The sequence below is a fragment of the Pygoscelis adeliae genome, unplaced genomic scaffold, assembly GCF_000699105.1.
Source record: "Pygoscelis adeliae isolate BGI_AS28 unplaced genomic scaffold, ASM69910v1 Scaffold32, whole genome shotgun sequence".
NCBI lineage: Eukaryota > Metazoa > Chordata > Aves > Sphenisciformes > Spheniscidae > Pygoscelis > Pygoscelis adeliae.
The window spans coordinates 1,948,880-1,976,073 of NW_008824368.1; the positions used below are offsets into that span (position 1 = coordinate 1,948,880).

Below are 27,194 nucleotides of genomic sequence, written 5' to 3' on the forward strand. Positions count from 1 at the left end.
TACTTTTTTTCCCTCCTCCCCTCCACTACCTGGGGCAAGCAGCAGCACGGACACTGGGAAATGGCAGATAAAGCACCACCCAGGCTAGGTGGACTCTACGTCTCTCCCAAGCTCCAGAGTGACAACATACACCACCCAGTAAATCATCACTGCCTCCACCACTTGACATCTGTGGATGTAGCTGTGGGTCAGAGCTTCTACACTGAGCGTGACCAGTGTTACAGAGGGTTTTCAACAGGGTAGAAGGTGGAAGAAGAAAGTCCAAGCTGTCCTCTTTTCGTTAGCGCAGCTAGGGACGAGAGGACAGGACAAAGAGCCCCCCTACACACCCAGGAGATGTGTTCCAGCCAGCCGGGCATCTGCTGCAGGGCTGGGAGCTGGACTCCCCTGTCCCTGGGAGTCTCACTTTGGGGCGTAGGGGATGACACCACCACTCAGCAGCACACAACACATTAAAACATCTCCAGGTCAAGGCAGGACAGGGCTACATTAGCACAGTGTCATTCTGGAGTCCCATCCCAGCCTCTAAGTATAAACATCTACCACCTAATCATCTCGGTCAACTCCTTTGGACATTTTCAGCCCCAGAAGCACTGGTGTTTCTGCATTTTGATGCTACCAGCCTCACGTTTCCTCATGCACTGGCTGTGTAGGACTGCAAGGCTGCCTCGCCGGCTGCAGGAGAGCCAGGGTCTGTGGTGATGAGCATTACATAAAGAGAAGATGCAGCTCAGCTCTGCCCCAGACACCTGGCTTCTCCAAGCTCCATGAAAACATCCCTTTCAGCATTGTTACATCCCTCTCCCAAAAGTCTGCAATCCGCAGCTCTCTTCTGCAGGGCAGGAAAACACAGCAACGTGTTCCAAGCAGACCAATAAGCCTTTTCCAACACAGCCTGAGCAGTTACAGATGTTTACCCAAGCCCATTGAAAACAGCTTTGGTTCCAGCACAGTCTCCGAAAATCAGCTGCAAATTTCTTTCTACAACACATTCAACTAACAATAAGCAAAATCCCACATGGCTAAAGCCATGGACGGCCCAAAACCAATTTACTCAGCCCAAGGTCTATTATATGCATTTGCTATCGGGACTGGCCACAAAAGGGGAAAAAAAAAAAAAAGAAAGAAAAAATAGAAGAAAAAAAGAAGTGTGTTCCTCTGGACCACAAAAATCAAGCCTGATCAAAGGGGAGCTCACCTTCCCGCTATTGAGCACTCAGTGTAAGAACAAAGTGCAAGTTCTCAAGGCTTTAGGGGAAAAAAGGTTACCGTGATCTATTATGAGAGAGAAGCCTATTTGCACCATGTTAACACACCAAAGGACCCATACAAACCTGCCTGAGGCCTATTTTCTTACTGTCCCACATTTGCTTGAAGTTCCAGAAGAAAGGCTGGTCACATTTTTGACAGGAGTCACTGTCCAACCACTCTGGGGTCTGCAACACACACACACGTAGACACAAAGTGGGAATGAGCAACGAAAAAAGCTTTCAATTGAGCCCAGAGACAGGACAAGACAGACGTACTGGGGTGCAGTAACGTGGTCAACTAAACTTGATTAAAAATCCCCATTTTCACAAGAAGCCATTTTGACTGTTCCACGGGTTGTCTTTTTTGGCTCAGCTCTGAGCCTTGAAGGCCACAGGAGGGACACGTCTCACCCAAATCATGAAGCAGAGTTTGATTATAAGACCATAAAAATAACCCAGGAACAAACAAGTCTCCCCCACCTCTCCAAGTTTTGAATTAAGCATATAAAAATATTCTGCCCTGTCCTGTCCGGACAGCATTTACCATCTGCTATTCCCTCTGGTGGGAACAGGGGGCAATTAGTATTTCCAATAGCCAAGCTACTCATCTGGAGTGAAGGGAGAGGTAAAGGAAATGCTGGATTTTTTTTATTATTATTTCTTTTTTCTTTTAATACTATAAGAGGTATTTGTGCTACAAATCACACATAGGGGCAAGAAAGATGAGATTCACCTGAACAAGCCTAAAACCCAAATCAGTTCTTTTCCCCGCTTTTACAGAAAGACAATGGAAGGAAGGTCTTCCATCTCCTAACACAGCGCGTAGCTTTGCACTCACGCTGTGGATGAAGCGGTTAAGAAGATGTAAAGAAAAGAAAGAAAATATTAAAGGCACTTCTCTCTCCTGCAGCCAGGTTTTGCTGTGTAGAGTAGCATGGACCAGATGCCCTGTAGGGAAGCAAATCTTGCCAGATCCTGAAAGAGCTCAGGAAACGCCTGAAGTGGCAGGGGGGCACGTGGCGGGGGCAGTCGATCTCCTCCCCTGCATTTGGGTCCCCCGATGCTTGCCTTGCATTGAGCTGCTGGGGTACACACAGTGCATCTCGCCACAATGCTTAGGAAACCCTCCTTGGGATGTGGACTCGGGAAGAGTCTTGGTTCTTGACCCCTCTCCAGCTGGCTGTCAGTCTGTCTGTCCTAACCTGGCCTAGCAAGAGCGATGCTCCTTCCCAGCAGATGACTTTTGCTCCTTTCTCCACCCCACCAGGACAAGAGCTCAGCCCAAAGCTGGTGCTGGCAAGTGGGTCCGTCCTGTCCCCCCAGTAGGGCAGTCCCAGCCAGACCAGAACAGCCCTGCCAGCGCTGCCTCGGCACCACTGCAACACGCTCCCACCAACCCCATAAGATTAAATAAACACAAAATAACATTTAATACTTTGTGAGGAAGTGCTATTAGCAAACCACAGTTGTCTTAACAGAGCCACTGGCTTCTCACATGCTTGCAATTTAAAACGGCAAGAAACGCAGCTGAGACTGAGGATTAAAAATAATACAAAAGCCAGGCAAAGATAAGGTAAGGCTGATGGAGACCTTCAGCTCCCAGGATAGCTTTGACCCCCCAGCAATAAAGCAACCCCCTGCTTCAGCTTCTTCTGCCAGTTACTCTAAAGACAGTTCATTCTGTTGGGGGCAAATCCTTGTCTTTTCTACCCACAACAGTCTTTCTGTTTGATGCTGTCCTGGTTTCGGCAGGGATAGAGTTAATTTCCTTCCTAGTAGCTGGTACAGTGCTGTGTTTTGGATTTAGGATGAGAACAAAGTTGATAACACACCGATGTTTTAGTTGTTGCTAGGTAATGCTCACACTGGCCAAGGACTTTCTAGTTTCCCATGCTCTACCGACTGAGAAGGCTGGAGGTGCACAAGAAGCTGGGAGGGGGCACAGCCAAACTGGCCAAAGGGACATTCCATACCATGTGACGTCATGCTCAGTACATAAACTGGGGGAAGCTGGCCGGGGGGGCCGCTGCTCGGGGACTGGCTGGGCATCGGTCGGTGGGTGGTGAGCAATTGTACTGTGCATCACTTGCTTTGTGTATTATTATTATTATTGTCATATTATTATCATTTTATTTCAATTATTAAACTGTTTTTATCTCAACCCACAAGTTTTTCTCACTTGTGCTCTTCCAGTTCTCTCCCCCATCCCACCGGGTGGGGGGGAGTGAGCGAGCGGCTGTGTGGTGCTCAGTTGCCGACTGAGGTTAAACCATGACAGATGCCTACAGATTTGCATCTGTGCGTATAAGTTTTCATCTCTTAAGCATCTGAACACTACAGATGAAGGAGACATTTTACCTGCGACAAGTAATTGCTTTGTAGTCAAATAGAAACACAGCTTCTAGCATCTTTCAGATGTTGTCTTATTACAGCATTTTAAAAACAGAGATTAAAATAAAGAATCAAGGGCTAAAATAGCTTAATTCGCTCTAATGCAATCTCAGAGATGTGGGAAAATCTGATAGCATCAAAGTGAGTACTGAGCACACTTCACACGGAGAAAACCTTTCAATAAGGGCAAAAATACCAAAGCCAAAATCCAGAAGAAAATGCTCTAGGACCCCAAACCAAGGTTTGGTATTAAAATCTCAAAGGTTCGTTTTTCAGGGGTGGTTTAGCTCCATGAACACCCTATTGTGCTACTGATAACATGAACAAGCCCACATAGCCAATAGTCAGAGAAAACAGCGCACCCATTAGCACCTGCTGCTAAGCCCTCATTTAGCTAATTATATTTCTCCTCCACTTTTTAAACCAGCCTTCTCACAGCATTGCTGCCTGTTTTGCAACAAACCAGTCTTAACCCTTACTGTAGCCTTTCGAAGGCAGCTAATAAATAAAGGTTTTCATTTCTGGATGTTCGAGTTGCAGCAAAAAAGGAAACATCTGTTGGCAAGGAAGAAGCCGCTCTGCTTTCGTTTCACTTTTGGAGCTGATGACATAATTGGCCATTAGATTAGCAATTAAAGAGAGCCAACTGGAATGCTAATTCACATAAAAATGGGTGCTCAGTTCCTGCCTAGGCCTGTTTCAGTAGTTTTTTTAAATCCAATTTTCCTCCTTGCTCCAGGGAGACACACACGACCCAGGGAGGCCAAAACCCTTGAGAACCAGCAAAGCTGTTGAAAGCCCATGCTGCCAAAAGCCTTGCTCAGACCTACCCACTGCGGGGACTCGGGGTGCCTTCCTACCCCCTGCAGGAACAGGGCAGAGGTTTGCCGTGACTCATGTTACCAGGATTTGCCACGCTGCCGAGCAGGGCTGACGCCTGACTCACTCAGCACAGCGCTCGTTCCCCCCTCTCTGAGTCAGGTCTTGGAAATCAGCGAGCGGAGGCTGCTCCCACAGCGCCAAAGACCCAGGGCGCGTTTTCGCACCCACTTACATTCGTTGGCCGCGCAGCACAAAAGCAATTAGGAGCGTGTGGGTGAAATCTTACTGTCTGGATCGGCAAAGTCATCGTTTACCCTGCTTATACGTGGTTACACCAGAGGGAAGCAACACTGAGTAGCTGGTAAGATTGAAGCCCTAGTTAAATGTCTTTTTAGCAAGAACAGGAAAAAAAAATTGGGTTGCAGGTTTCCAGAGATGACAAAGAGCTTTCTTGTTTTGTTTTCTTAAAAACCCCTAATGATTACCAATCCATCCATTTACTTCTGAACTGATAATATTTCTCATCAAGTCTTGAAAAACAAAGCAGAACATCTCACAATACCCTCCTCAGAGGATGTCTTTCAGAGCAGTAATGTAAAGGGTAAGAGCCATTTAGCAGCCTACTTAATACGAATTTTCTGCCAGACAATTTCCCCTGTACCATATTATCAAAGGAACGGTATAATTGCTGTATAACAACTGGAGCATGTCCAAAAACATTTTTAAAGCCTGGAATGATCTTGTTCAGGCTGAAAGTTGCACATTTTAGAAGGGCCCCTTCTTCCCAAGACTGTTTCAGACCAAATCGACAAGAACCGAGTATCTACCTCCTGCCTCTCAACATCCATGTTCCAGACGACGATTCCCCCATCTGCACCACAGGAGATGAGCTGCCGAGTGTGGTGAGCATAGGAGAGAGACTGAACTTTATCGCTGAAAAAGAAACAAGACAGTTACTAATCAACCATCTATTGCTAGCACACAAGTAAGTGTAGAATATACAATAAAGCAGTATAAACCACTTGTTTGCCCATGTTTCCCTCCCCCCCTCATGTTCATGGCATCCATCGGATGCAAATCAGTCTTTGTTGTCCACCTGGGACCAGAACCAGAGTGTTGCTCATCTGGGCAGCATCTACAAAAGCAAAGACCTGTTCTGATAACTGCTTTTGCTGCTGCTGAGATGGGAGGTCCCAGCTGCACTGGGAAGCCTGAACAGAGCTGCAGCTCCGGGCCTCTCCAAAGGCACATCTGGATGCATAAACGGAGCCCCGGTAACGTACCTTCTTGTCACAAAGTCAGTAGCAACGTTGTTTTTGTAAATCTTTGCAACATCAGGAATGAAGCACTAAGGAACTACTGAAGATTTTCTTTTAGCACTGACAAGCACAGAGAGTTTCAAAAATAATATAGGGATCACTAAATTGTTCCTAAGGCCTTCCCAAGGTACAGTGGAAGATTTAGGTGCTTTTGCTTCTTCTTTTAAGGAAAAAGCAACATGGGAGAAATAATGCAGTTTACATGCCCAAAGCTGTGCTTATTCCTTCATAAAAGAAAGAAAACCAGGCCTCATTTCAAGCTATTTACAACCTGGGAAACAAAGACTGTACAACACTGTTATGAAAAAAACAAGATTAAGAATAATCAGTAACCGAGCATACAGCAACTGGAACTATCCCATAACATTTGGTTTTCTTTGCTACCACCACTGGTCTCATTTACCCAAAGGACTTTCATGCTAATGCATTCGCTTGTGCATATGGTTGCTCCTCCAAAGGGAGGAGCATTTACAGGACAGTTTGTTACAACACAGCCTGCCTTCACAGCACCCGCCTGCCGACGCCAGTGGCACCATCAGGTGAAATGTTTCTTTGTCCCTGTTGTCCTTAGGACCAGGTCTCTATACTGTACAGTGCCAGTCAACAGCCGTGCCAATCTAGTTGAAGATGTCCCTGCTTATTGCAGGGGGGTTGGACTAGATGACCTTTAGAGGTCCCTTCTAACCCAAACTATTCCATGATTCTATGATTAAGATCCAGAGGCTAACTTCATACTAGAACTAATTTCCACAGCAATAAATCTAGCAGCAGTGCATTAGCAAGCACCACTGGTAGGGTACGAGGGTGATCTGGGAATTTCAGCAAGAGCTCTGCAGTGCTCTGAAATCCCAGCAGCATCTAAATTGCTCAGCAGAGTGCAGCATCACTCAAAAGAAACATATGAATATGTAAGAAACTATTAGACCAAAACCACCATGGGATTTTGCCTCTCCAGACCTAAGCCTGGCACACAAGTCCCACATATATGCACTCCCAATACACTGAAACAAACTGCTTGCATTGCCAGTGTTAAAAGGCTAGGAGGACATTGCAACTAGAGCCATTCTGATCTCTACTCCATGCCCAGTACAGGCTTACTCTTCTTCAAAGACTTCCTCTATGCTATGCAAATGCGAGGTCTGTACGTGCAAAGATGATGCCTCTTTACATTGAGGAGATGGTCAAGGCCCCTGTGGGTAAAGCACATTACTTAGAATTCAGGCTGTAGGTAAAGTGGCATGGAAAAAGTTAGCGTGGAGGAAAAAGGGACTAATTGTCCAAGCCTGATGCTCCCTCTAGGGGAAGGAAAGACCTTGACACCTAAAAAGCGAGAATTGCTCTGCAGCTGTTCTCATTTGAGGACCCTCCTCTTTCCAACAAAGGTGCAAGCTCTGGCATAACACATTCAGGACTATAGATGCTGTGATTTCCTTCACCACCCTTTGCAGACTCTCAAACCAGCCTGCGGGCCCAACGCTGAAAAACTTACTATAAGCAACTTATTCCAGTTGTATATGGACCACAGGGAGTAACACATAAAAGCTTGAGGCATGTGAAGACTGTAACCTTTGGGCTGTTTGTTTCCAGATGTGGCTTCTGCCTTTAGCTTTTCTCCCATAAAAGCAGGAGGAAGGGCTTTGAACGTACTTATGTCCTTGCAGCTCGATGGCTGTTCCTTTTCTTCCTCCAATATCCCACATTATAATGGAATGATCAGAACTGCCCGAGAATAAAACTCGCTGTATTGGGTCCCAACAGAGAGCAGTGACACCACCTGAAACAGTAGATGAACACAACAGTCATTTCATTACAGAAAATGGAAGACAAGGAATTAGCTAAATATATATATATAAAGATACAACAAAAAATATAGAGATAGTGATTAAAATGCAAGCCTCTTTAGCAAAGGCCATGCAGCCACTGTGCTTGCCAGTTGAAAACTAACAGCCTAGAAAACCTACTGAAGTCTTATCCTGCTCTTCTGCGTGCAGAGGGCTCCACTGCCACTCGCATGGACGAATCCACTGAGCAGAAAAGCGTGGTAGAAGGATGGTCACAGCGTGACTACACAGCTTTTCATCTCCATCGTTCCAGGAGATAGCTTTTATTACAAAAGAGAAGCAAGTATGGAATATTATGGGCATCTTCACAGTATCCTAGCACAAGGATTGAACTACCTTGTGCTACCTTGTGATTGAGCTATTAGCATTCAATCAGAGAGGAGGGATATGGAGAGAAAATGCTGAGGAATGGCCACCATTTCTTCTGTTAGACAGCAGGATCACATCCCATCGTTGCTGTTTTTAAAGTGTGATTGAGCACAAGTCCCAGCAGTGAAACAAGCAGTTAGTGCCTCTAAGACGTGCCTATTCCACTTGGACAAAAGTATCTACCAATATGGGTCTTTCCTTGAGGAGCATCCTTTTCCCCCCAGAGTTACCACAACTCATGCTACTCTCACTCTGCTTTAATTTGCAACTACTGATTGCGGTGTTTTCTGCCGTAGAAGTTTTCTGACCAGAAGTCTGATCGCTCTTGTTTTTACCAATAAAGAATAAATTTCCCTGGGCTGTAGTGACAGTTTAAGGTCTATGTCCCTTCCATGCTATGCACTGACACAAGTGATCCTAGTGTTTCACAGGAGAGTCAAACCACCATGACGCTGAGCACAGATGAAGAACTAAATTGGGTCTCCTCTTGAGGCCTTACCTGTGTGTCCCTTAAATGTCGTAACAAGGCTGCAGGACTCTTGCTCTAGTTTGAGTATGGTCACTTGCCCAGAATGATCACCAACAAACACGTGCCGGGTTTCCACATCAAATCTGATGGATAAATGCTGAGGAAAATACATTGCTTACAACAAGCTTTGCATTCTTTTCATGACTTGCTAATTCTTTTAACATGAGTATACTGCAACCTCATGAATAGTGCTCCAGTCTCAAGGAGGTGTTCAGAGTGTACTTTTAGGCATCAAGCTCATACCTGTTCATATTAATAGTGCAGTCTCCCTGAGTAAACCAAAGAGTGAGAAAAAATAGACTATTCCAGAGGACACAATTTGTGGTTTTATTATGAAACATCTTTGAAGTAGTCCTTCACCATGAACAGAGGAGTCATCTCCCCAGGCTCTTTAACTTAGGTGCTAGAGTTGGATGGTGTCCACTCTCTCTTTCCCATCCCAAAATTATATAAAATAACTATTACTAGTTTGCTGCTTCTTCATTATAGTTAAGTTTACAAATACAATGAAAGGGTATTGTTTTATGTTGTATTTGGGGAAGTGTCAGCTACATCACATGCATGACACATCATATTCTAAACTGAATAAAACCTGGATCTATTCAACCACCTACTGGAACCACCTATCTGGACAGATTCTGACCTCTTCATCCAATTTAATTCCACATTCAGAGTCCATACCGGATATTTAAGGAGCAACTGCTTAGCACTGATTTTATGCACACAGGACATTGGGGAAAAAAAACACATTCCTTGTTCTGCCAAGCTTTTTGCAATATTTATCAATGATTCTCCCTTCCTCTGCCCTCCACCAGCATGATCTGATGACCCAAATTAAAATGTCCTCCAAAATTTTGAATCACTCGAAATGGTCTGTTCTCTAGAGAGATTTAGGAAATACAGGTCAAATTCCTGCATTACGCTTTCAAAAGTATTTATCATTTAATTAAAAATTAAGTTCAGTCTTTATGTCATTTAGACTGGCTGAATGACCAGATGATATAAAGCAAGTCCATGTTCAGACAGTAATTTGAGTCAGTCTCACTTCCCATGAACTAGCAAAACACACATCATCTATACCACATACACCATGGGGCACTAAAAGTCTGTTTATGCTAACCCCTGGTTTCAGCCTAAGAGCTCATACTTTTCCACTTCCCTTTTCATTTGCAATAAAGCTGAATTAATATTTCTTTTATTGTCAGGCAGCTGGGGCAGCTCTAGGTGAATAAGCCACTTGAGTGCCATTTCTGGAGCCATTTACTCTTTAGTTAACCCAAATTCCCAATATATAGTGGGCTGTTCCAGAGTGAAGGACAAGTACTCATTATTTTAAATTGAAGTCATTTAATTTTTACCATGCATACACACAGGCACACTGACCTGATCACTGACCTACTTTGCTACCGTTAATTCTTAGAAGAAAGCATGCGCTGTATGTTTAAATGAAGGCTCTGTCCATATTTATTACAATAGCAGACCACAATAGGTTGCAGATCACCCATTGTTTTGCTCAAAAAATGCTTAGACCTAAATATGCCACCACGCATTAAGGAGACAACGCAAGGAGAACAGACAGTTTTTAAAATTGGCTTTAAATAACGATTTCTCTCACAAAGCACTGAACCTATACAGGGCACAAAGTTTGGAAGACAACTAGAAAAATAAACCAAAGAGGCTGTTTAAGTGCCAAAGAGTGGAAATAAAACTGAGAGCTCAGCAAAAGATACTGCAGGCCACAGGCGCCTGCGCTGGTGCGGTACCCTCCCAGCCGCTGGCCGCTCTCCGAACAGTGCCATGTGAAGTGTTTGTCTTGTCCAGTGCTTAACACCCACTCCATCTCCAGGACAAACAGAATCATCATGACCCTGCTTTGATGAGCTGAAAATTAAGCAGACAGACATATAATTGCATTGCAGAGAAGAACGTGGGGGCAGAAAACCACTGCAAATACCAACTGCACCCAACTCCTCCACTCCCCACTCACCCTTCCCTACAGAAGAAACTGGTCTTTAATAATCCCGTTGACATGAGCTACCATGCAAGCTTGTAAGGTCCCTGCTCTGCATGTTCCGCGTTTGCATGAGAAAGAGCAGAAGCAAGACTTAATTCCTTCCATGCTTATTGCAGCTATTTATCTTCTACAGTAGCACAAGTCTTCCTTCCATCATTGCATCATCACCAACAAATCTGCCAGTGTGGAAAGCACTCTGGGCTCTACATGAACCTCTTTTGAGCTGGTTTTATGACAGCAGTGCAGATGCCTACGCTGCCGCTCCTCTCGCTGTGAGGTCTGGTGGATCTGGGCTGTGGATTGTGGTACCCCAGCAGAACGATGAATTACAGCACAGGCACAACCCTGCACCAAAGGGAAGTTTTAGCATTGCATGTAAACCAGCTAAAAAGGAAATTGGAATAAAATAAAATAAAAAAAAACCTAAAAAGATCACAGCTGGGCAAGATGAATAAAACAGCTGAAGAAATAAATTTCTACTGCTACCTAAATAAAGCCATCAAAAGCTTTTCATTAAAGCAAGGAACCCAGGCTTGTATAGACAGTTTTTTGTATGAATGACCAGTGGGCTTAGTTGTGAAGTGCTGATTGAGCCGACTTTGTAATAAAATAAGTGGCTGGAAAGACATGCAGAATTATTCCCAGCTGTAACTTAGCAGTGAATGCCATACTCCTCAATCCACAGTCCTACTGGTTTATTACTGTTCTGAGACCCGGCAACACGTGTCGCACAAAGCGGGCTGCTTGTATTTGTTTGTGTAAAAGCTGACGCACTGGAAAGATTTAGTATCTTTGGAAGCTTAAAAACTACCCCGAAACCGCTGTTTAAAATGCAGAGAAATTCCTCAGAACAGTATGGGAAGATTGCTGCCTGCCCTATACAAACATACAGCACAGATGAGAGCTGTGTTCCAATCCTATTCTTTGCACCTAGTTCCCCCTCGTAGGAGGCTTGCACAAGCCAGCACCTGCCCATGTTCCACACTGCTTTTTAGACCCAGATTCCCTCAAGAGAAAAGTCAATAGATGCATTGACACAAGTTGCCCTAATGGTAAACTGGTCCAGCTGCAAACCACAGTGTCAGACGTGAACTGTGCCCAGAGGGGTTCACCCTTGCCCATAGAAGAGCTCAGACTTTGGCTCTCGTTTCCACCCACTTTTAAACTCCAGGTCTGTAAGCAAAATAGAGGGATGAGGATCGCCCAGGAGTCACTTTAGCTCTTTTAAACAGATCCTCTCTCCTCTCCACCTTCCAGATTTCTTCTCTGGGAAGAAATTAAGTGACCCTACGGGTGACTAATGCTTGTCTTTACCTGTCTGTTGGTCTCAGGCGCATCCGCACTAGCTGGTGGAGTGATGCACTGCAGAAAGGGGCTTGATGGGATGCATGCTGCTACAAGCACCTGATGGGCTCATATATGTGTCCCAGGGGCTTGTGTGCACCAGCAGTGCTGTAGACAGACCCATGCACTTCCACAGGACGTGCAAAGCTGACTGAGATCAGGCTGTTCAAGGCCTGTCCAGGGATGTTTTCTCAGCACGTGGCAACTGCTACTGCTAGTGTTGGCTTCCCATGGTTTGAGCTGGCCATGGGGATAGCTGGCACCACCCAACTCTCCTAAATCTCCTCCTGTCTCCTCCTAAAACTTCTTCTAAAAGGCAGGCCTTGTACCTTTTGCTAGAAGTACTGCCTGTGGATGGTGAGGCAGCTCTCTCTGGCAAGTAAGGAGTAGACATTAAAGAAACGTGTACATGCCAAGAGGTGGAAGGGGTGTACATGATAGCTTTGCTTATCCTCCCTCCCCAAAAAGAGCTTTCATTCAGTACTCTTGCCCACCTGCAAGTGCTGCACGTATTAGCTGGTGCCACCAGACACATGCTGATGGCAGAAATATCTGAACCAAGTGAAAGAGCACAGTGGAGGTCATCTAAGTAAAGGATGAAAGAGAGAACAAATACAAGTAGAAAGTCACGTGTCATTTAAAGGGAATGTGACCCATGTAAGGCTTAAAGAAGCAAAATGTCAGAAGGTTGGAAGTTGATAGTAGAGCAATGAAGAGGTCTGGGCCCTAGGATTAACACACGTTCAGGGTCATGAAGCAGCAAACAAAAAGCTGCTCCTTCACCCACGGAAGGTTTGATCACCATTTATACGCAGAAAAAACGTGGAGCAAACACTTCCAAAGGTGCTCACTGCAACAGCAGTGAGAAGGGGGGATGGAGGGTGAATGTGGTCACAGTACAGAAAAAGCCACAGCAAGCACCAGGCAAGAGCAGATCTGTGTAAGCCAGCATAAGAAGAGAGCCCATGTATGAGGGAAGATTATGCTGTACAGAAGGTAGAGAAGCAGCAGACAGAACAAGGAAGCAGGTCCACCTGCAGCAGGAGGGTGGGAGGGAGCAGGGGAGCTGCACTCCTGCTATAAGAAAGCAGCAGTGAGCACTGTGCAAAGAGCAGGTTGGAGAGTGGATGGAAGGGCTATGCCTAGACAAAAGCAGCTGCAGCCAGGAGGTGCACGCCGAGATGTCAGCAGCCAGAGCGCAGGGGAAAGGAAGTTCTGCGCTGTGTGTAAAGGCAAAGGTCTGAGAAGCACAGCCAGAACACAGCCATGCACAGTGCAGGGCAAGAGGTTGTGCTGGGCAAAAGGGAGAGTTACAACAGTGAAAAGCAGCAGCAAACACCACAAGAGATGTGGAAGTTAGTAGTAAGAAAGAAAAGCTTAGCATGTGCAAGAAAAGCACAGGAGAAGAGGCTATGCAGAGGGGAAAGCAGAAGTAAGGACATGGCGTGAGCCGACTTGAAAGCAAGGAGGCAGGGGGACACCCCTGAAATGGGCAGGCTACAGAAAGCATGGGGCAGAAGCAGGTCTACAAATCCTGCTCGGCAGAACAAGCGCATGTTAAATAAATTAAAAAAAAAAAAAAAAAGCAGGAGCTGTTATATCATCCAGAGGGGGTACAGACTGGAAATGTAGCCCCTGGCTTCTTGGAGAAGGCTATGCAGAGTGGGAAGCAGCAACAGCCAGGCAGCAGGACCAGCCTGTGAGGGGCTGGAGGGGGCTGGCAGGGGCTGGAAGCTGGGGCTGCCAAGGGGAGGGAAAGGTTTCTTCAACACTTGCAGAGCATCCCAAATGGCACCGTTCAAATGCTTCCACCACCCCTCCTCACGCAAGGGAAGGAGTTAGTGCCTGTAGGAGGCCAATGCCCCGTGACCAACCCCAAAGTCCTGATTAACAGTGTGTCACATCCCCAGTCTCTGCATTTTAATCACTTTTGAGAAAGGGAAGATTTCGCAACCCCAGACACAGTGTCACAGCAAAACCTCCACAGAGCACGGCTGACCACATCTGCTGCCGGTGCTCAGCCACCGTATGACACCAGACCTGGCTGCAGACCCCTGCCAAGACCAAAGCACAGCCTATGCATGTGCTGTCATCCTCTGTCACTAGCAGACCATTTGGCAGGCATATTCATGACCTTTCAAGATGAAATTAGTGTCCTTTAATTACTATAGCAGCTTCAGCTACTTATAATAATACCTTGTTGTGGGACGTGATCAACAGCCAGCCAGTCGCTGGGCAAGGTGCTACTTTTAAGAGCACTGCTGAACATTTACAAAGCTAACACAGGCAAAACCAGCCAGCATGGCTAAGCTAAAGCTCCTTGGTAAACTAAATAAAATTATTTACTCCCCCTAAAATATCTTTAAAGAATATAAAGGCTTTACTTGAAAACTTTAAACAAAACCAAACACCCAACACTTTTTAAAGTAAGGCCACCATACCCAACAAAACTACATAGTCCTTTTGAATTATGTTTTTCCTTGCCCGAAGGCTTTGCGAAGATGCATATGCCAACCCCTATACCTTGGCACAGCCATGTCAGAAAGATGTACTACAGGGGTGAGATTGTGGAGGGGAGTCACCGTGGACCAGGTGAGGAAGGTTCACCTCTGTTGGATCATGACATGCCTACCCAAAGGACTAAGTGTCCCTTCCTTGCATATTCTCCCAGAGAGCATGGTGAACACAGGGCCCTTCCCACCTTGCTTTGTCCCAGTAGTGCTGTTGGACTCTGGTCCCAGCGATGTCCCCAGTAAGCCTAGATCCAGTGTCCTGGATGGAGGCAACTGTGAGGAGCACAGAAGTACCTCCTGGTGCATGGTCGAATAGAGCTGTAGGAGCCTGTGACTGACAGCAGCTCCCAGAGCATCTCACTTTTGTGATGCTTCTCCAGCACCCCAGACCTCCAGTACGGGTCCAGCCGAGCCCAGGGAAGTGGGGGAGCGGGTGCTGCACTCCCCTACCAACACATGGGGTGAGGAGTGGAGAATCAGGGAGCATGTCTCTATGGATGGGGGTGGTGAGAGGCACTGTGCTGCGGAGCAGTGGGCAGCCTCAGGTCATCAATGCACTGCAAACAGTGGAGAATCTCTGCTTTGTTTTTCTCTCTTGCACGGTCAAAAGCCTGCCCACTAAAATTGCCCCTTGGGACTTTGGGTGACACTTTCCGGTGGAGCTGAGGCAACCCGACATTGTCCCTGGGTTGCTGTAACTTACTCTGTGCCACGTCATTGCTGGTCTGGACAGAGGAGCAGCCCAGAGGCTTTTGTGCACCTCAGCATGGGCTGCTAGCATTACTGGTAAGCTGGGCAGAGTGTGTCTTCATGCAGAAGCTCTCCTCCCTCCCCATGTCCCGCCTGGCTGTGTTATGGCAGGGGGGGGCCGCCGAGCTGTTCCAGGGAAAGTTTCCTACTGAATCTGAATGGCCCTTCACCAAGTCTTGGCCCTCCTGTAGCAATGAATTGGGACCTGTCTTTCCCCCTCTCTGGTCACCATCTCCACTTGCAGCACTAACAGCGGTCTGGCTTTCCTAAGCCAGCAGTGGAGGGAGAAAAAAAGAAAAGGAAAAACAAGCATCTCCAACAGTACCTGGGGACATATTTTTCCAAAACCAAATTTTTGCCCACGTGGCTGGCAATGGGCAGAAAGCAGAACACCAACCCTAATGCTTCTTTAACTCTTACACAGATGGGATTACTATACAGACACACACACACACACACGAATTTGGGGGATCCCAGCAGCCTGGGATCACCACACTTTCTTTCCACGCCCAAAACTAGGTCACCTGCACACTACCACTATTTTTTAAATTAGGGGAATAGTTTTCATCAGCTTAAACACAGAAAAGACCAAACATCAAACTCTGGAAGTGAGGGAGGAAAATGGGGCAGAGGCTCTGTGCCCCTGAGGGACACAGCAGACAGTGAGCATTGCACGCAGTGGCTTAAGCACCTGAATTGAAGGCAGACAATGTCCACTGTCAGCGATCACCGTGGTTTGGGCTAGAACTGAAATGATGCTTATTCTGGGCTCAAGTATTGCTTCTCTTGCCCTAAAATAAGTCCACATTTTTCAGATAAAACCTTTTAACACATCGTCTGAAAGTCCTGGCACAAAGTGACCAGAACTGATCAAAAACCTTCCCATGCTGACACAGGCAGTCTAGGAAGGAGGCGACTCCAGTTGGGACTGTGGTCAGTTGTACCACCTCTCTGCTGATGTTAATGGACCCTCACTGGAGTCCTCTGTTGTCCAACATTTGGGGGATGCCATCTGAACTCTTGGGGTTCTCCTACAGGACAACCCATGGAGGTTCCCCATGGCATCTTCCTATCCAAAGGCCTCCTCCAACACTGCAGCAGCAGCACATCTGGCACACTGCAGCAGAAGACCATGAGAACAGCCTTCTTTTTTTTTTAATTTTATGAGGGGTGCTCCCCAGGTCTTGGGTGGACTGCCACAGTCAACTGGTTATTCTGCCATACTGCCAAGATATATGTTCCCCCCTTCCAAAATTTTCAGCCTCTTCCCTGAAGAGGTCAGCATGAAAGGTGGTCTCATGCATGTGTTGTTCTGCATATGCAGAAGAAAAGACTTCAGCTCACCCTTCCTAAGCTGTGATTAGCCTGCAAGATTGAATCCAAGCATGCAAATGGATGAGCTAATAACAAAGGGGGCTAACAGAACAGTCAGCAGGAGTCTTCAATGCAACAACCCTTACATATGAAACCTAAGTGTGTCAAACTTTGGTGATCGTGGAGCAATCACAAATTCGGATACTAAAGGCTTGTACAGTCAGACTGCAGCAATCTCATTTTAAGATTATTAAATAATAAGATACTAATAATAAGATAAATTTATCTTATTATTAAGATTCACATATATATATTTTATCATCACTGGATATGTTTCTTCAGTTTTTACAAGCTAAGAAAAAATGCAGGTATTCTAGCTTAATTTTACAACATACCAGACATTCATGAAAAAGCTGAAGTAAAATGCTCAAAAACTGATGCATGTTAGCCATGCTCTGCAAAAACGAAGATTTTCTTCACACCTTAAAATCTGAATGTTACAAAGTGATCCCCAGAGACTCCATTTAGAGATTTAAATTATCATCTCAATTTTCAAGGTATAAAACTTAAAATATATGAGTAAATACATATTTTAAAATGTATGTGAGAAATCTCAAGCCAACATGTCAGAGGCTCCTATACAGAAACATAATGCTTAGCATATAATATGATATGATACCATATACTATCTCATATATTACACCTCTTAGTCTAACAGCAAAAGAGATATAAGAATAAATTGTCACATGTATTTGTTACTTTTATAAGAATACCTGTCCCAAGCGCAGTGTCCTTTAGAGGTTTGACAAGGATAAATAGCCAGGCTTCTTAAAACATCACATTAGTGAATACCAGAATATAATTAGAAAAGGTATGGATTAGCATTTCTTGACCTTTTAGTATGACAGGTATTCACGGATAATCTTGAGATTACTGAAGCCGACAGTTATTGAAATATAACTAGACTAACCCCAAAAGCTACAGTCCTAAATGCCTCAGCCCTAAAAGATGGTTAGTTTCCTAAGTTGTTTCATTAGATACACTGGATTACTAAAGATTAAAAATTAATAATCCTCTTCCTCAAACATGGTCTGGATTTTGGTCAGTTTGCTGTCTAGAATGATATTCCAAAGGAACATTTAAAAGGAAAAACAGAGCATGAAACAGCTTTTTAAAAGTCTTGTAATCTCAGAACAAAGCACATTATTGATCTATTGATAAAACCAGCATTTACATTAGTTTAAAAAAAAAAAAAAAAAAAATCAATCACTGTATAGGAGACTTCTCTCCATTCACACTCCTTAAGAGAACATTAACAAAAATTAATGACAATACAAACCAATTAACACGGATCATGGTTCTTACCCTGGTAACTTTTCACTAGTGTCATCTTGTTGTAATCTTCTGATAAAATGAATTCCTGAGGGAGGGGAAAGAAAAAACAAAAGAAACAGTGCTTAGAGATGTAAAGTGTTTAAGAGTGTTTTCATTTGAATTTGTTACCAAGGTAAGCTCTCCCTTCTTTGCAACCACAGCCCTGTCTACACTTTTGCTAATTTTGAGTACCTCCATCTAAAAAAACAAATTATTTCACTTTTTAAAGCTGCCTAAGAAACATCATCACGAGTGCTTCTGAACAGAGTGGTGGAGATAAAAGAGGAACTATTAAAAAAGAAGTAAAAAAGCTGACAGAAATGGCTGGCTATGAGCCGAGGTACCACAAAATGAGAGACCTGAGATCTGGCATGTAGCAAACACCTATTGCTCAGGACTGCCTGGGCAGAAACCTGCATGTGTACACAGCTATGTGTGCACACGCATGCATGTGTGTATACACATATATCTACACGTGTGCATACACTACACCCCAACCTGAACACTCAGGAAACTCAATATAAATATGTAAGAGCCCCTTGAAATTGCTCAGTCCAAACTAGGTACCAATAATCCATGATGGGAATATATTTCAGTTGTCTGTTCAAAAGTCTCTCAGTGTTTCAGGCAAAGAGAAACCCAGACTATTTTCCCCCCTTGATTTTATCCCACTATTGGTTAATACTTATTCTGGTATCTCAGAAGAAGACTTTCTTGCTTTGCTACTGCTTCGTTGTGGCTAACAAGCAGTTGTGCGTGGGATGGAGGGCGGCTTAGCACAGGCTGTGGCTGCCTGGGGAGAGATGTGCGGTGTGACCCAGCCAGGCCCGCTCCTGCGGCCAGGGAAGAGCACACCTACGGGGACTGCTTTGCAGTCCTGCTGCCTTGGTGCTGGTGTTTAACCGCCAATATGGTTTTTGCACGAGGAAGTGATGAAAACAGCAGCTAAGAGTCTGCATGGCAGCCTCGGCTCCTGGAAAAACCTCATGTGGTTAAACTGACTGAGCACCTGGGTGTCCCTGCGCTCGTTTTGAAGAGGAGAGGTTGCTCAAAGCAGGGCAGGAGCGGCCACAACAAAACTCCTGCAACATCTCTCTGGAGGAAACACCCAGGCAGAGGGTAGGCTCTGTGGCCCCACCACATGAATTAGCTTTCAAACTACTGTCAGGTACCTACATGCATACACCACGTACTCAGAGAAACACAAAGAAAAAAACAAGGAGTGTAAAAACACATCATATTAATAATTTATAGCAAACTACACAGAAACTCCCTGAGCTAATCTATTCTGGGGACAGAAGAAGTAAAACCTAACTCATTTAATCTGGAAATAGGGTGAAAATAAGAGGAGCATTATAAACACAATATGAGCTAAATTTTAAAGCATACAGTTGTGAAATATTAATGTATAAGCACTGCCAAAAGCACTGTGCAACACGCAGGTGGAGAAGACTGGATTTCAGAAGCCTACTGACTATATTTAAGGCAAACCAAATGTTTTGTGCAAAAGAGCATGAGAAGACATTCTAACCACCAGTTATTTACCACCAGTTATTTAAAGCCAGTATTTACCCACAGTTTCCAAACCAGAATGAAAAAAAAAAAGTCACTCTGCATTTTCTGTGGGGTCTCTGTGCGTAATCTTCATGGCTTTACAGCACCAGGATTACCCTAACACATCGTATCTACTGCTTGGCACCAAGGTGGAGAGGCTACAATACTCATCTGTGGAACATCTACAGATCCCAGCTTCCAGGAAAACAACTATAAGTGAGTTGAGGCAGCTATGTATTTTGCTGTTTCTAGGTTTCTGCTCATAAATTAGTTATAACTAATAACTAATTAACTAACTAACTCTTGAATTGCTCTACTTCATCTTCCTTTCCTTAATCTGCTCCACCTCCCATTATCTTTCCCCTGTCAGCTGAGGTCTACAGTGAGGAGTATTATTTAAACAGCAGTAACAAATCAATTAAGTCAGCTGGATTTCTATACCAGGGTCACCTTAACTCTACAAACCACAGAACGTTAAAAATCTGCTATACCTCCCTAGCTACTTACAGGGGAAGTGGCTTTCATTAACCACCGCCTGCAGAATGCTAAACCACCACATGAAATGCTTTACTACAGAGCCTACTTGAAGCAAGATCCTTTGCTAGGAAAGCTAACTTTCTGCTGTCGTTACCTAAAGGGAAATGGCTTCAATTGCTGCAACACATGGTGGGAGAATATGTCTGCCTTCCCCACCAATTTGGCTGTCCTGGTGCTGACCCCAGCTTTCACTGTGGTGGCACTCAGATGCTGTGACTTCAGGCAGGATGAAGAGCGTGGTTTGCATTCTCATTTTTCTTTGCATTTTTCCCTTGACAACTTTGATGTGGCCAGCCTGTCCGTGATCCGAACAGTCCCACAGTTTCAGTGGAAGACTGAAAAGGCTTTTGAGTCTCTCCATTATAATACAGTGAATCAAACACAACTGCAGTTTGTAAGGTTTACCCGAGTATTGATTAGCTCTGTATGCTTCAAGACAAACCACAGCTATGTACTATTAATATACCGCTCCATCCAAAGAGATACACAAAACCAGTACAAAATAAACACAGTTCCATTAACCTGAATACTGGATATAATTTTTTCTTCCTTTTTTTTTCCCCCTGAAGACTTCTTGCTTCTCACTTTCTCCTTTGAAAGCATATGATAATTTGCAATGCATTTTCTTGTTTTGCATTTTCTAATCTTTCTCCAGATCTTTTACTCCCTGCTCCCCTTTATACTATCACATGTTCTTCCATTGCACTCATTCCCCTCTCCCTCTCAAGGCCAAATGTGTCAGTTGCGTCAATAGACAGGTATTTTAGCACAGGGCACCTTGCTCAAGAAATTCATGCCCTATTGCACATACATTGTGTCATCTGCACTACAAAAACACCGACTACATCTCTAACATTGTACCAGCAGAAACCTTTTTTATCTTTCCATACGTAGATGTTTTGCTCCTCTCAGAGCTGCTGACGCTCAGTTCTCATTAGGCAGCTTTTTGGCTCTTCTTAATGAGCTAGAAAGGCTGGGGTCACCCCCACAGCTCAGTCGGTGCTTGTTAACAGAACAGAGAAAGATTTCCAAGTCCTGTGCGAGCCCTTTTGCACAGGAGGGGCTGGGATACATCAGAGCACTCAAGATGGCAAAACCAAAACCCCTCCTTGCAGGAATTAAAAACATTTTTTCTGGCAAGATTGCTCTTTGCTCTTCAGAGGTTTTTTTGGAGCTACTTTACTACCTTTTTTGCCATACTGAAAATGTTAGTGATCAGTCTTGGCGTTTCAAGTAAGCTTATTATAACAGTGACTTGGTACCATGAAGGCCTTCATAAAGCAGAAAGGAGAAGTCTTGAGCATCTGAAAAGACTGTCCAATCTAGTGTTCACTGTTATACAAAGACTCAACTATACCTTCATGGAGCACACCTCCCTCACACTGAAACATATACACCCACCACAAACTTCTCTTGAGCCTAAGACCTCTGTAAATCCTCACCCTGGAAATATTATCATCATCTTGTTTCAAATTACTCTTGCTAATGCAAAAAAACCCCATACTCAGGTGTGTGACATTTCAGAATCTTTGGCCATGGGGCTGGCTGACATGGCCCAAGGTCTAAGGAAGACCCACACCTTTCCAGAGCTGCATGTGGATGCCAACTGATGTATCCCAAAATAGCACTAGAGACCTCTGCTTAGGCAACTGAATCCATTTCTGAGAGTTAATAATCTTTAGATACTAGTTATGTGTTACTCATTCACAACCTAGTTCCTACCACAGGGAATCTGCAGTTTGTACTCTGATAGATGATGCCATTTTGACAGCACATTGCAGATGTCCTTAAAGGCTTGATTTTGTCCTGTTAACACAAGTGACCGACAGCACTCTCACCACGTCTTCCAGAGAACAACAAACCCGCTTCAGAAATGGAAGAGAATGAAGACTCAAATCTGCTGTCAGACACTACATCTATATCTGTTGCAAAGGAAGCTCTATAAAATGATTATAGTGTTTTCACTTCATAAAGTACAAAAACTGGGAGAGGACAGAAACTATCATGTAGTTTTCTTGAAGGAAAAAATAGTAACTTCCCACAGTGGCAGAAGAGAAGGGTGTACATCAGCAGGTAGAGCTTGACTCAGCCTCAGGTATTCAAAGTGCTGTTTATGGCCAAACCTGTAGACGCCTGCAAGATCAAATGATGTGGAAGATTAATCTATCTTAATAAGTACCACCCCCAAGGAAGAATTCTGAAGGGGTTATTCTGGTGCCCTGTTGTCCTTGTGGCCCTGCTCAAAGTGTGTAACAGCTTCATCTAGACGCAAGCATGGTCAGCAAAAAAGATCAATTTAATTCAGCTTCAGCTACCTAAAAAATAAATCCCTCATTTAAATCTCCCCAGAAATGGGGAGAGAGATTTATGCCATTCTAAAACAGTTTCTAGGGTAAGTAACATGGGTATCTCCAAAGGCAATTCACCTCTCCTCTACTGGCTGCAGAACCTAATGATTAACTTTATCTAGGAAGCTAACTTCCAGATGGATGAAATTAGGTGAGGAGTCTCATCTTGGCTGTGGAAGTCTCCTGTCTATTGCAAGTAATAGACCTTTCCTCCGTTTCTTCTTGTTGTGGTATCTTGAGAGACTTGCACCCATTAAAACATGTTTTTCTCTACTTCAGAGCAAGGAATTTATGACCATGATAAGGTCTTTTGGCTTCCAAAAGGGACCTCAGGCAGTCCCTAAGACATAAAGTAACAGAAATGCCATTTCTTCTCAAAAAAAAAGTTTGAAAAGTGTAAAAAAAAAAACATTAAAACTTTTTTTTTTTTGGTACTTTAGGTACCACTGTTCCTCAAGCAAGATGCTAGACAATCTTTCGCTCAAGAGAATGGTCTCCTGTGCTGCACAAATGTTTGTGCAGCCTTCATGTTGAGAAGTTACAAAAGGTTGAAAACAATCTCTTCATCTTTGTAGAAGCAAAAATTGTCACGTTGTTTCACAAGGAAAGGTGGCCATACAAGCTCACCTCATGGTTGCTTTGCTGGAACATCTTTCTTTGGCAATAGCATTGCTGCCCATCCTTCTCAAAATGCACCATACACATTTCTGAGGTGCCAGGCTTATAACCAAGATCCATACAGTTTACAAAAAATTCCCAAATATCATCTTGGCTTTAGTGCAGATAGCTGCCCTTATGTTAACCTGCAAACACTCATTCAGTTATAAAGTCCATAAGGCAGAGACAACAGCAGTAAAAATCTGAAACAATGGTAAAATGATCTTAGACTGGAAGAAGAGTCTATTGATGAGGCATAGGTGAAAAATCCCTCTCTGACCCATGACCTTCCCACAAAGTGATATATTTTACTCATCATCCCACAAGAAAAATCCAATGAATAAGGTCAACTGCTACCCTCTGTCCCAGATCTAAAAGACAGATTCTTGTTTTAATACCCTGCTTCCTTTTCACACACACACAGATCTCTCTTAGATGTTAATGAACCAAATCTTTCAGCAACAGTACTGTCAGTTAGGAGCAACTCCTCTGAAGGAAGTGAGAGGAAAACAAAATCTGAACCCTGAAGTTTGGAAAAGCAGCTAGATATGGAGCAGAAATCCACCTTCTGCCTCTCAGAAGACAATTCTTCCCCCTCTTAATTGCTGCTTTCAGAAAACTTTGGTATGGTATGATTAACAAGGCACTCAAATTTAATAAAACAACAGCTGTTTTTCTGCATTCTTATTTTTTAAGAGATATGCAAATTAAGACAGTTTGTTGAGTTGCCTAATAAATACTATAAACCCCACTCAATCGCTTTGTAGCAGTTGGAATGAAATTTGTAATAATCTGCCATTCTCTACACTACAGCTTCAGTTCCACTAGCAGTAAAAAGTCTCTCTCCCAAACACTAGCAAAAATATCCTCACCCAACATCACACATATACTTCTCAAAAGGGAAGCATTTCAACTAGAAATCTTTGGATGTACTTACTGAGATTGTACCATTGTCTAGACCTATGGACAGCCTTCTGGTTTCCGGGTTAAAAGACATGCATGAACATGGAGCTGAAAAAAATGAACATGTTGATGAAGTTAACAAAACTGTGATTCTCATTTTCTTGAAGTTCTGGAAAGCCTAAAACTAGCTAACATGCTTTATGATGCTGTTCAGCATTTTGCCCCTTCCAATAGACAAGCATTTTAAAAAAAAGGTGTTCTTGCAATTCATTCAACCCTATTCTATTAGGACATGGAACAACAGCTATTTCTTGCTCCAGCTCCTTCATTTTTCATTACTAGTTATCTGAAAAAGGCATGTCATACAAGAGCAGTGGTGGTGTTTTGATATAAGAGGAACCTGACATTTCAGTATAAATCTGAGAGATTACTTAGCTGAATAATTTAGTTTTTTACATTTGCCTGAACTTTACTGACAATAAAAGAAAACACTGTATTATGTCAGGGGCTTGCATCCTATACCTGCAGTAAGAATACTACGGCCAAAATAAAAGACTGTATTGAAAACTAGCCATTGTTTTATTATGTCAATATTACTCCAATAAACATCAGGATATACTCTTAAATTGCACGCAAGTCAGTCATACTACACTCCCTCGAGGATCTGGCAGGGTTCACATCAAAGGTAAAACCAGAATTTTCTTGCAAGAGTTCAAGAGCTATGCTTGGTTTTATTGAGAAACCAAAGTTGCATTCAGAAGGCAGGGATCATTTGTTGTGCTCAACACAGCAGCATGCAGCTGGGAGTCCTGTTGTCCCAACAGAAGCCTTCAGGAATCATTTTTCAGCAGCAATTCCCAACCGCAGCTAGGGGCAGGCATTCTTGCTCCTTCAATAGTGATAAGAGTGGTTTTTAAACCATATTCTTGTGATAAATATAGAGTACAGTCAGATGTGCTTTTAGTTCTGCTTTTTTCTCCCTCTTGGTTTCTACTCTCCATTGTGATTACTCGGAGTGTTTTTGTTACTAACAAGCTTGGAGTCCTCTCTTTTGCAGTACTGTATATCTGGTATATTCTCAATTTGTGTAATGTCTCACCTAGGATTAAACAGTCCATAGCTCAGCAAATCTTCCTCAATAGTTTAGTTGGCAGCAAAGCTGTATGAAGAAGAGGAGAGTCTATGTTGACTGTTTAACAAAACTTGTTCTACTTTCAGTATTGACTCCTCCTTGAAACATTTCCTAAAGGGCAACAAACTGCAAGCAGAAAGCCTACCAGATCCACATCCAGGCAGGCACCTCGATTTCTTTCTTTCCTGGAAGGGCTGACTGAATTAAATCAAAGAAAAGGCTTCAGTTCATGGAAACTGCCAGAAGGGAAACACTTAAATTAGGGCTACTAACAGTGACAAAATTGCTCCTTCCTATACTCTCCCTCAGAAAAGACAAATTCAAATCATGAATTACTATTATATGGAGGCTTCTAGGGTTGTAGCAGAATGAGACAGCTGTAGGAAAACCAGACAGAAAAAAAAAGCAATTCTAAGCAGAATAAACATCAAATCCTTTTAAAGGCACTTAATGCCAGAATGGGCATATTCTACTTTCGTATCAGCTTTCAAACGCTAGACACTGTGCGTACATTGAAAGAGCAACTAGTAACTCTGAAGGCAATAAACAGCTCGCAAAGAAAAAGTCTCAGGTAAATTAGCTATTTGAAGTATGCTTTTCCCAAATAGCCTGAAACACTTCAGATACAAAAGGTGCAAGCAACTGCTTGACTTGGGCTGATTACAAAAAAGTCACTTCTAAATTCCAGACCCGTGTGTACACAGTCATAGCATTGTAAAGGTACCTATTTTGCTATAATCGTTTTCCTAAGGGAATTCTTCAGTAACACGTGCTCTTGGAAAAATCATTCTGTCAGCACTAAAATTATGTCCACATTAGCTACACTAATGTAGTTAAAGCGATGCCAGTTTTAACAAGACTGCAGCAGCTTATGCTTCAGTGAAAATAAGATGACATTCGAATACTTAAGCACTTAGGCTCATTGGGGGGAGGAGTGGGAGAAGAAAAAAACAAACCAAAACAAACCCCCCCAAACCCTAAGCTTCTGAGATGTTTAAGATCCTTTTAAAATAATAGCCAGGAAAAATAACAGCACTCCGAAGGCTCTCTACTTCTAGCTATGATTTGGATTTCAGACTGGAAAAAGATTGATCTGAACTACTAGAGAGGACAGGCAGGATATTACTGATGCAGAAGTCTGGCTGTAGTCTTTATCTTAAATACAGGGCAAATACACACTGATTTTAGCCTTCGGAAAATGAATTATGGAGGAAAAGCCCAATTGCATACTTCATGCTCTCACAGTGTGTCACCTCTATTAGAGGCTGACAGAAGTAGAAGAGAAATACGAACTTTGTACCTGCAGTTTCAGGGACCCCCCTTTGAAGTGCCTAAAAGTGGCATAGTTTAAGACCGAAGGAGCATGTTTTGCTTTGCAGTTTTTTTTACCCTCCTGTTCAAAGCAAAGTGTTAGCTGTGAAAACCATCATAAGACAGACAGTGTATTATCTGCCTCAAAGACTGGATACTCCACTGTTCCTCACTACAATAAATCCTTTACTCCGTTCCACATCTGTGAAAGGTTTTTGTTTGGTTGGGTTTGGGTGGCTTTTTTTTTTTTTGGCAAAGCTTACTTCTCTTGACTACAGTTCCTTTCCCTTTCATAAATTTGTGTCTACTAAGTTGTTTTTTTTCTCCTGTACAGATGCTGCCCAAAAGTCACATATCTAACCATGGTTACACATCTATAATCTGTGTTGCACATGTGTAACCAAGGCTACACATCTAACCATGGGGAGGGTTAACCTGCTCATCAGAGGTCTGCTGTTAATACAGTTGTTGGGACAATGCTGGCGTGAAGGAGACATGTTAGCCAGGTTTCCAGCTTACCTAGTGTGCCTTACTGATGATATAACAGTGTGTATAACACCCACAGCTCGCTCTTTCTCATGGCCTAGAGGAGATGATCAAAAATGTAGCCACCGTGTTGTCCAGAATTTTCCAACCACAGAAACACCCATAGACAGGGCATAAAACTTCATAATTGGGGATATCCCGCCCCTAAACAGCAGCAAGTGTCCCTAGTCAGAAGGGATCTACAATCTTGATCTTTTTTCCAGGTATTTAATGGGTTTCATGTTCTGAACGCACTGATGGCCCCATTTGGGTACAGAGCTTGATCAAAGCACATGGCTGACTTGGCCCAACTCCTCATCCTCCTCATCTCCCAGAGTACCCAAGGCACAAACTCAGTTATTAAGGCTACCTGATATCAAATTATAAAAGGGTGTGG

General features: G+C 43.6%; 1 protein-coding gene across 1 annotated transcript in view; it reads right to left on the reverse strand.

The window, feature by feature from the left end:
• The window catches only part of WDFY2 (WD repeat and FYVE domain containing 2), a 69,426-nt gene that overhangs the window by 2,534 nt on the left and 39,698 nt on the right, over positions 1-27,194 (reverse strand). The window contains exons 3-9 of the mRNA XM_009319943.1: positions 23,864-23,937; positions 17,822-17,876; positions 10,252-10,402; positions 8,492-8,604; positions 7,430-7,556; positions 5,291-5,396; positions 1,335-1,436 (exon numbers count right to left, since the gene is read on the reverse strand). Of these exons, the coding sequence (XP_009318218.1) occupies positions 1,335-1,436; positions 5,291-5,396; positions 7,430-7,556; positions 8,492-8,604; positions 10,252-10,402; positions 17,822-17,876; positions 23,864-23,937 (728 nt within the window). The remainder of the gene's footprint in view (positions 1-1,334; positions 1,437-5,290; positions 5,397-7,429; positions 7,557-8,491; positions 8,605-10,251; positions 10,403-17,821; positions 17,877-23,863; positions 23,938-27,194) is intronic.